The following is an 8,949-nucleotide window of genomic DNA, read 5'->3' as shown; positions in this document are numbered from 1 at the left end:
TTAAATAGTTAAAATTAAAATATAATTTAATTTTCAAAAATTTGTCAACAATTGGCGCATGCGTGAGACGCCATTTTGAATTTTTCTTTCTTCCGGTTTCTGTTTTCCGGTGAGTTGTGTTTGGTTATTTCTCAATATTCATCAGATTTTCAATAAAAATCCGTAAAATCTACGGAAATCCGACAAATTATAAATAAAATATATCTCGTAAGAAACTTGTACATAAAATTACTTTCTTACTTTTTGAATATTAATAAAATGAATAGAGAAATTTTATATTATTAACTTTGCATAACCTAAAAATAGTTCGACAGTTTTCAGTGACACAAACATTAATTAACTTTATTTATTATTTATTTTTACAGTAATCAATAATACGTGAAAAATGGCCAAGTCCAAGAATCATACCAATCACAATCAAAGTAAGTATTATAATTTATTTGGAAATTTTAATCTTTAACAAGAGAAAGGTATTTTTGTTGTGTTTACAAATTTGTTTCTTCCACGTTTCTTTTAATTTTATTTAAAAACAAAGAGTTAATTTAAATTCATATAAGTATAATGTGAAATTGATTTATAAAGATGTCAGTATGTTTTTTTTTAAACTGTATTTTCGTTTATAATATGAGTTTACAAAACCTTCGTTTATGACTATCAACGCTTCACGAAAGTCAATGAATAAGAAAGCAAAAAGATGTCATTAATTAGTGGCACACGTTTTCTTAAATATTTTCTGCAAAATGTAAGATTTTTTCATTTAACATTTTTAGAAAATGCATTACTTGAACCAAGCAATCTCCATTATTTCAACTGGTTTTAAATTTAAACAAATATTTCAATTCGGCATTTAAAATAAATTTGTTTATGTATATTGTTTTGTAGCCCGTATACATGTATATAAATTTTAAAAGTGCATGATTTTTATTTTAAAAATGTTATTTTCAGACAGAAAAGCTCACCGCAATGGAATCAAGAAACCCAAACGTTATAGGCATGAATCCACCCTTGGTGTAAGTTTTCAAAATTATTTTTTTTTTTTAGTTCAAACATTAAAGTTTATAAACCCATTAATATTAGAAAAAAAAATGCAAAAACATTTTTTAAAATGCATGTTTTCCTAATATATATTATAATAATTTTATTTAAGAAAAAATTGAATGAAACTTTAAAAATCTTTAAATAATTCAAAATTTTTCATTAATGAAAATTCACGATTTTTTTTTTAAATTATTTTACGACAAAAACTATATTTAAAAAAATCAATTTACAGATGGATTTGAAATTCTTGCGAAATCAACGATTTGCAAAAAAACACAATCTAAAACCAAAAGCACAATTAAAGAGGGCAACCGAACGTAAAGCTTTACGTGAATCTAAGAAATAATTTCCCTTATATAATTATGTACTTTAATAAAAAGATAAAAATCTAATTTCACAGTCTTAATTTATTTAATTTCTCTAATCTAATTTTTCATTGTGGTTCGAGTTTTCTATTTGAAAAAAAAAACATTTTAAAATTTGTGATTTTTTTCTTTTTTTTTAATGTTATATATTTTAACAAATATGGAGTATTGCAAGGATCATATAAATTTTTAAAAATTAAAAAAAAATTTATTAAATGATATATATATATATATTTAAAAAATTCAATTAAACATGACAAAATGAATATGCAAAATGTGTTAATTAACTGAATAGTAATTTAAGTAGTGCATAAATTATGATAAATACTTTAAGTTGCGTAAAATGTCGCGAGTCAAGTAATTTTTACAGAATTATCAAGTAAAAGTTTTTTCAAGTTCATAAAAAAAGGGAAAGCGTATTCTAATGAGAGCAGAAGTGGAATTCAACATGGCAGCCGTGAGGAGTGATGATTATTGTCAAGGAATAAAAAATATAAACAATTTAACAACACCTGAGCATATATTAATTTTTAGTGGCAAGAGAAAATCAGGAAAAGATTATATTACGGATAAATTATTTGAAAGGTAATTTTTTAATCTAAAATGAAAAGGAATTTTCTATTTTTTTTCGTGCATTTAGAAAATTATCTACCTTTGACCTATTTTTTTTTTTTTTTGTTAGATTTTCATATACATTTTCTTTGAAAATACAGAAAAATAATAAACTTTTTTTTCATATTAGTACATTTTGTATTGAAAATTAAAATTAATAAATTATGTCTTTTTTAGACTTGGAGGTGAAAAAAGTGTTATTTTGAAATTATCAGGTCCAATAAAATCTCATTGGGCAAATTCTTTAAACCTCGACTTAAGTCAGTTACTTGGAGATGGACCTTTCAAAGAAAAATACAGACTTGAAATGGTTAAGTGGGGAGAAGATACTAGAAATAAAGATTATGGATATTTTTGTCGAGCTGCTATTGAAATGTATGATGGTACGTTATGGAAATTGTGTGATTTAAAAATAACTTTCAATTTTACACTCGTAATATGTTTTTAACAAAATATGAAAAAACGCATTTTTTTTCCTTCATTTTTTCAGTTAAAAAGAAACCTATTTGGATATTAAGCGATGCGAGAAGAAAAACGGATATTAAATGGTTTTTAGAAAATTATGGGAAAATTTGTAAATCCATTCGAATTAGCAGTAGTGAAGCTGTTCGTATTAAACGAGGCTGGACATTTACACCGGGTAAAATAAATAATAAATTTTAATCTCAATAATTCGCGTTATAAAAAAATATTTCAAATTATCAACAATCAGTTTAACATAATTACAATAATTTAAAGAAAATATAAATATTTCATCATAAAATTTAGGAATTTCAAACTAAAAGTTTTTAATGCTTAATTCTTTGATTTTATTAATTTAAAAATTATTATTTCTATAAATTTTAATTATAAATAAATTTAGTTTAATAATTATGGAATTAAGTTGATCAATTAAATACATTTTTTTAAAAATAGATTGTCGTAATTTTAAATGTTTGTGACATTTTAGTAAAAATTTTATTTAAAAATGATTTTTAAAGAAAATATTTTAATAGGTATCGATGATCAAGAGACAGAATGCGATTTGGATGATGTAAATAATTGGGATCTTCATTTACCTAATGAAACAGAGGATATAGAAAATATATTGCAACAAATTTTGCAACTTTTAGAATAAATTTATAGTTATTGAATTATTTTTAGTACCTACAAAATGTAATTGTCATATAAAATTCTTATTTTAATTTAAAAAGAATATAAATTTTTTTAAATTTTAAATAATTTTTTAAAAAAATTGTAATATATATAAATAAAATATATTTGAAATAATTTTAATTGTTATTAAAAATGACTACCTATTTTTATTTTTAAAAAAAGGTGAAAATTTAAGAACCAATCAAAACACTACCGATTTATACGCATGCGTAGTATACTCAAAGGCAAACTCTGCAACTAATCGAAAGTAAGAGGGTACTTAATTGATAAAAAGAAAAGTGTACAAATATAATTGTTTATAATTCAATAGATTTATATTCGTATTTTTTTGAGATATTTCTTTATCTCATTATTTAAAAGGAACACAAAAAAAAACCATTAATATGTCGGAACACTCTATACCCTTATATATTCTTGACGACTTGAGCAGGTTAGTTTTTGTCAACTTTTATATATATATTTATATATTAAAATTTTATATTCCTTGTTATTTCAATAAAAGATCTAAATTAATAATTTGTTATAATAATTACATTTATTTAAATCTGTAATTTACACTATCTTCTAATATGTTGTAATTTTGAGGTTAGGAATATTTTATTGTTTTGTTTTGTTTTACATATGATGTTTAATTATTTCAGTCGTTTTATAATAAACGTACCTGAAGAAGAAAGAAAAGATCTAGTTCGCATTTGCTTTCAAATTGAATTGGCACATTGGTTTTATTTAGATTTCTATTGTGTGGAGGAAAACACAAAACTGAAATCTTGTGGCATGAAGGAATTTGTAACGCATATATTTCAGCATATTCCATTTTTAAAACCCCATTTAACGAATATCGATTCAATTATTGAACAATGGAGAGAATATAAACAAAATGTGCCAACATTTGGCGCAATTGTTTTAAATGAAGATATGACAAAAGTTCTTCTCGTCCAAAGTTATTGGGCAAAAAGTAGTTGGGGTTTTCCTAAAGGCAAAGTAAATGAGGACGAAGATCCTTCACATTGCGCTGTTCGTGAAGTTTTAGAAGAGACAGGTTTCGATATTTCTAATTTAATTGATAAAAATGAATACATCGAATCTGTTATTAATGATCAACTAGTGAGACTTTATATTATAAGTGGCGTTCAAAAAGATACAAAATTCCAGCCATTGACACGTAAAGAAATTAAAAATGTTGAATGGTTCGCATTGGCTGATTTGCCCAACAACAAAAAGGACATGACTCCAAAAGTGAAAATGGGAGTTGGACCGAATTCATTTTTCATGGTCGTTCCATTCGTCAAGTGAGAAAATTTATTTAAAGGAAAAATTAATGAATTTTTATAATAAATGTCATAATTATGTTTTTTCTTTACAGACGAATAAAACGTTGGGTTCAGGAGAAACAGCAACGCGAAAAAAATGTACCAGGACGTAGGCATCGGCACAAGTCTGTTGGAGATGTTGAAAATTCATCGAAAAGTAAACGACAACAACAAATGATCTCTCAAGTAAACTTTATTTTTTTTGACTTATATACAATATTTCTTTTTTTTTTACATTATTTTTTAATGTTTGAATTTTTATTTAAAGAACGAAGTGTCAGACTTGAGAAACGCTCGACAGCCAAACACTTCTCCAGTTCGAAGTCGTAAGAGTACTCACGAAAGTAAAAATTCCACAACAAAAAATGCATTTAAACGTAATTTATTCGGCGATTCAAATAGTGATCAATCACCGGCAGTTCTTGCTAAACAATTAACGGAGAGTCCTCTACGTCATCAAGTTTCAATGTTTAATGACTCGTCAATTCATTCTGCCAAAAAACATCCAAGTGGAAAAGAAATGAAAGGTAATTTTTGTTTTTTTTTTACTTGAATAACTTTTAATTAATATATTTTTTTAAATCAATTTTTCGTTTATATTTTGAAAAAATTATATTTATATATAGATTAAAAATTTTGACCCTGTTTTTATTTTTTAAATGAACGTCTCGCAATTATATTTTTATATTTTAAATTACATATTTGGACGAATGGCACAATTTTTTTTATTATACTAGGACTTAATAGTTAAATATCTATTTATTGAGAGTATTTAATATTTTCTGATAACTCTTAATATTGTATTTTTATAAAGAAATTGTTTCTTTAATTTTTTGAAGGTTTATGTAAATAGCAAACTTTTAGATAAATGCAATTATGCAAAGCAAAATTTTTGTCTATGAAATTAATTTTAAATAAAAAATATTTTCGATTTAAAAAAAAAAAATTTCTTTACAGGCGACAAGGGAAGTTCAAAGACACATATTTTTGGAGAGGCGACACGAAAATTGAATTCTGATTCTAAATGTAATCAATCGCCTTTTTCCACTGGTACTCAAGGATCTTCATCGACAAAAGAATCGTCTAATATCTGCTCGAAAGATGAATTTCGAACTAAAATATGGTCTCATTTTAAATTTGATAAGAAGATTATTCTTAATTGTCTATAAATCATTGTTCGTCGAATTGAAGAAGATACCTGTGATCTACAAATTTGTAGTGATATTAATATTATTATTATTATTACGTTTTAAAGCTTTGCTTTGTCGAGATTAATAATATTTGAATACGATTTCAAATTTGATGTAAAGTACATTTTGTTGACAAGTATATGAAGAGAACGTGTATGAAAAATTATGTTATTCTTCGTTAATTATTATTTGAGAAAGATTTATTTTAGGTAAAGACTTGCGCTTTTGTCACAATGGTACTTTTATTTATTTTTCTCTCTTTTTTTTTTTTAATTATGTAATCAATTATTATTGTAAAACTGTAAGTTTTACTCGTGATTCTTGACGGAAAACGATTGCTAATTTTAATGTTATATTTGCTAAATTCCGTGCATACGGTGTGTGTGTATAATAACATTTACGTTAAATTCATTATTTGTACACTTTTATATTACATTTTGGGAACAAATGTCACTCATTCATTTAATAAATTATTTTTCGTACTTTTTAAAATTGAGCTATTATTCAAGTTGTTGCTATAAAGAAAACAAAACCAATCGACATATTTGTGAGAGTTTAATTATTTAAATTTTTATGTTGAGAATAAATAAAAAAAAAAACTCTTTTTGTTTTGATTAATATATAAATAAATTTTGTTCATAAAAGAATTTTGAAAGAAAATTTAACTTTAAAATGCAAGTACATCGATTGATCGAAAACTTTGTTTTATATGAAAAATAGCAATAATTTATTGGTACTTAAGGAAGTTGTGCAATTAAAAAAATATATTTACAATTTAACAGGAGTTATTTGTAAAAATTTCTTATTTGAAGAAATAGAGGAAGACAAGAATTGCAAAAATGATAGTACCAAGGAAGTAGGAGACTTTTTTTAAAATAACCGATCCAGCGCCTCTCACGCTTCTAATTAATTCGTTATTAAGTGTATAAACTATTTTGCTCTCTTCGATTAATTTATTTTTCGTGTCCTCGTCTAATGTCTCCGAGATTCGATTCATTGTCGAACGCATTTCGTTTTTTAATTCAAATATATTGTACTCGCCAAAATCGGTGATGTTGTTCCCATCTTGATTATCATTTTTAAATGGCGAAATCTTTTGTACAAGTTGTCGTTTGTGACGAATAATTATTCCTCCACTCAATAAACCCATGTATAAATGATAAATATACGCCATTAAAAGAGATGGATCAGTGTCCTCGACTTCTCTTAAACGCAGCAAATATTTAACAACACTGTTTCTAAAATGAAAATTAATTATGTCACTTTTTTTTTATACTTTTTCAATTAGATTTCTCTAATCTTAATTGTTCTTTCTAAAATAATCAGAATAATTTTCATTCGACAATACTAACAAAAATTAAAATTTTTACTTGTGTTTAGAAATAATAATTGTCCAACAGAGGTTTAAATATTATAAATACCTTGGAGTATAATTTTTAATCCATCCTTTTCCTAGATAATAGTTTAAATCCTTCTCGAATGCCTCAGTTCTTTGAAGACCTGGAATATTTAGAAGACCAACTTTTGTGTTTTTTAATCTATCCATTGCTCCTTCCAGATATCGAAAAATTTCATAGAAAGCTAAAAGACCATCGGCCCATACTGTGTCATCGTGAAATGCTGTTTAAAAATATAAAAAAAACATTAGATTTCTGTTTTCAAGTTGACAATATTATATATTTAAAGGTATTAAATAAAACACTAAAAAAAGATTTTATTTTCACATTTTTAAAAAATAAAGAAGTTACGCGCTTTAAATATCGCCATCTGGCAATTATTTTATACACTGCTATTACCAATAACAAAAGAGATGTCAATTTTTATTATTAAATTACATACATCTACTTTGAGAACAATAGCATAAAAAGAAAATTTGTAAATTAAAAAACCCTATTGGATAAAAGTAAAAAAGAAACAATTGACAATGAAAGGAAATTATCAATAATGAAATAACAATATGTTATTTTTATTTTAATAATAGACAAAAGAAATATAGGTTAACACCCTTCTAATACAATACTATATTTTTTAATAAAAATATTAAAAGAGACACAAAAAAAGAATCGTAAAATTCATACCAAAAACTAATTTAGCGTTGACTAGAGCATCACTGACAGCGTGAATTTCTTTCGTAGCTTTTCTCAATTTTTTGCAGAAGTTCTCATTATCGTAGTCAGTCATTTTGAAAATGTTTTTATAAACTACAATTTCAGGGGTTTTTTTCGTTAGAAAATACTTATCTTTGTATTGGTTTTTTACTAAAATCCTGTCATTTTATCGGGGGGTTTTTTTTTTGTTTTGTTTTGGATTATCGAAATGTCAAATTTTAGCAGACAAACAAACCCACTCGCGTCGAATCGCTGCTGATGACGTCAGATGACGTTTGACGATCGCTAATTTCGCAATCACGTGCTTAAATCAGTTTAGATATGTTTCGTCAGATGGCATTAACGTAGTTTACCCGCGAAAATTTAAATTGCTTGTAAGATAATGTTAAATTTTCAATAATTATAGTAATAATAATAATAAAAATTAATGTATTTTTAATAATTTTTGATTTACTTAAAAATTGAATATTGCTCTGATGTGACACAACTTTATTTATTTAAAATACTATTCTAATTTGTCTTACTTAATTTGAATTAAATTTAAAAATAAATTAACAATATTAAAATTTGAAAAAATTAAATTTTTTCTTTAGCAAAAACACTTTTTCTAGTTAATTAAGAATAAAATTTCATATATGATAAAATAAATATTGTCATCGTGTTTAAAGTTTATTTACTTAAAAATAGACTTTATCTTGAAGAAAATTGTTTTTTCTGATGAAAAAAAAAATGAAAAAAAAGAATTTGTTTCTTTATATAAAAGCAATTATATAGTCCTAACAAAACATCTTTTTTAGAGCTGTGCAAAAGTTCGAATTTTGTATGGGCTCGGATCGAATATTCGATTCGAACCCATGTTAATTCTTATGGAGCGGTTCGAATTTTAAAAACTTGCACAGCTCTAATCTTTTTCTATCTTAAAAAGTATTTATGTACTTTGCTATACTCATAAAACAATATTACATATTATTTTATTTGAAAATAAATTTTTGCTGTCAAAATTAATTACTTCTTCTACAAAATAGATTGAATCTTTAAAAAAATTACCTACTTAAAAAAAATTGTTATTATTCTTTTGCGGTCATTTTTTTCAGTGTAGTTATTTATTAAGTTATTTAGTTATATATTTAACTAATTCAGATTTAAAAAGTATTACATTATTTTTTGAATC

The 8,949-nt window shown here is 24.6% G+C and overlaps 4 protein-coding genes across 4 annotated transcripts; 3 read left to right on the top strand and 1 right to left on the bottom strand.

The window, feature by feature from the left end:
• The first annotated feature begins 113 nt into the window (after positions 1–113).
• LOC127290277 (60S ribosomal protein L29) lies at positions 114–1,430 on the top strand. Its single transcript, XM_051318751.1, has 4 exons — positions 114–207; positions 366–422; positions 946–1,010; positions 1,271–1,430. Exons 2-4 carry the CDS (start codon positions 386–388, stop codon positions 1,382–1,384), a joined length of 216 nt encoding a protein of 71 aa, XP_051174708.1. The 5' UTR covers positions 114–207; positions 366–385; the 3' UTR covers positions 1,385–1,430.
• Positions 117–3,284, top strand: LOC127290275 (probable phosphomevalonate kinase). Its single transcript, XM_051318749.1, has 6 exons — positions 117–207; positions 366–422; positions 1,800–1,988; positions 2,193–2,398; positions 2,506–2,655; positions 3,011–3,284. The coding sequence occupies exons 3-6, from the start codon at positions 1,828–1,830 to the stop codon at positions 3,130–3,132; spliced, it is 639 nt and encodes a 212-aa protein (XP_051174706.1). The 5' UTR covers positions 117–207; positions 366–422; positions 1,800–1,827; the 3' UTR covers positions 3,133–3,284.
• Positions 3,285–3,388: 104 nt separating this feature from the next.
• Positions 3,389–6,162, top strand: LOC127290272 (m7GpppN-mRNA hydrolase). The gene is made up of 5 exons (XM_051318747.1): positions 3,389–3,600; positions 3,812–4,459; positions 4,534–4,666; positions 4,749–5,007; positions 5,438–6,162. The coding sequence occupies exons 1-5, from the start codon at positions 3,554–3,556 to the stop codon at positions 5,647–5,649; spliced, it is 1,299 nt and encodes a 432-aa protein (XP_051174704.1). The 5' UTR covers positions 3,389–3,553; the 3' UTR covers positions 5,650–6,162.
• Positions 6,163–6,455: 293 nt separating this feature from the next.
• LOC127290273 (heme oxygenase 1) lies at positions 6,456–8,059 on the bottom strand. The gene is made up of 3 exons (XM_051318748.1): positions 7,749–8,059; positions 7,092–7,290; positions 6,456–6,908 (listed from the first exon to the last, which is right to left on the bottom strand). Exons 1-3 carry the CDS (start codon positions 7,849–7,851, stop codon positions 6,473–6,475), a joined length of 738 nt encoding a protein of 245 aa, XP_051174705.1. The 5' UTR covers positions 7,852–8,059; the 3' UTR covers positions 6,456–6,472.
• Positions 8,060–8,949: the final 890 nt, after the last annotated feature.

This window comes from Leptopilina boulardi, unplaced genomic scaffold (assembly GCF_019393585.1).
Source record: "Leptopilina boulardi isolate dan_hultmark-lab unplaced genomic scaffold, ZJU_Lbou_2.1 LbouV2_58, whole genome shotgun sequence".
Lineage (NCBI taxonomy): Eukaryota > Metazoa > Arthropoda > Insecta > Hymenoptera > Figitidae > Leptopilina > Leptopilina boulardi.
This window is presented reverse-complemented; position numbering and strand designations above follow the sequence as displayed.

Coding starts and splice junctions, on each gene's coding strand:
- LOC127290272 (XM_051318747.1), top strand. CDS start 3,554: ATGTCGGAACACTCTATACCCTTATATATTCTTGACGACTTGAGCAG. Junction 4,460..4,533: donor ATGGTCGTTCCATTCGTCAA/GTGAGAAAATTT, acceptor TTTTCTTTACAG/ACGAATAAAACGTTGGGTTC. Junction 5,008..5,437: donor AAGTGGAAAAGAAATGAAAG/GTAATTTTTGTT, acceptor ATTTCTTTACAG/GCGACAAGGGAAGTTCAAAG.
- LOC127290275 (XM_051318749.1), top strand. CDS start 1,828: ATGAGAGCAGAAGTGGAATTCAACATGGCAGCCGTGAGGAGTGATGAT. Junction 2,399..2,505: donor TGCTATTGAAATGTATGATG/GTACGTTATGGA, acceptor TCATTTTTTCAG/TTAAAAAGAAACCTATTTGG. Junction 2,656..3,010: donor AGGCTGGACATTTACACCGG/GTAAAATAAATA, acceptor ATATTTTAATAG/GTATCGATGATCAAGAGACA.
- LOC127290277 (XM_051318751.1), top strand. CDS start 386: ATGGCCAAGTCCAAGAATCATACCAATCACAATCAAA. Junction 423..945: donor TCATACCAATCACAATCAAA/GTAAGTATTATA, acceptor TGTTATTTTCAG/ACAGAAAAGCTCACCGCAAT. Junction 1,011..1,270: donor GGCATGAATCCACCCTTGGT/GTAAGTTTTCAA, acceptor ATCAATTTACAG/ATGGATTTGAAATTCTTGCG.
- LOC127290273 (XM_051318748.1), bottom strand. CDS start 7,851: ATGACTGACTACGATAATGAGAACTTCTGCAAAAAATTGAGAAAAGCT. Junction 7,291..7,748: donor CAACGCTAAATTAGTTTTTG/GTATGAATTTTA, acceptor ATTTTTAAACAG/CATTTCACGATGACACAGTA. Junction 6,909..7,091: donor ATTAAAAATTATACTCCAAG/GTATTTATAATA, acceptor TTTTCATTTTAG/AAACAGTGTTGTTAAATATT.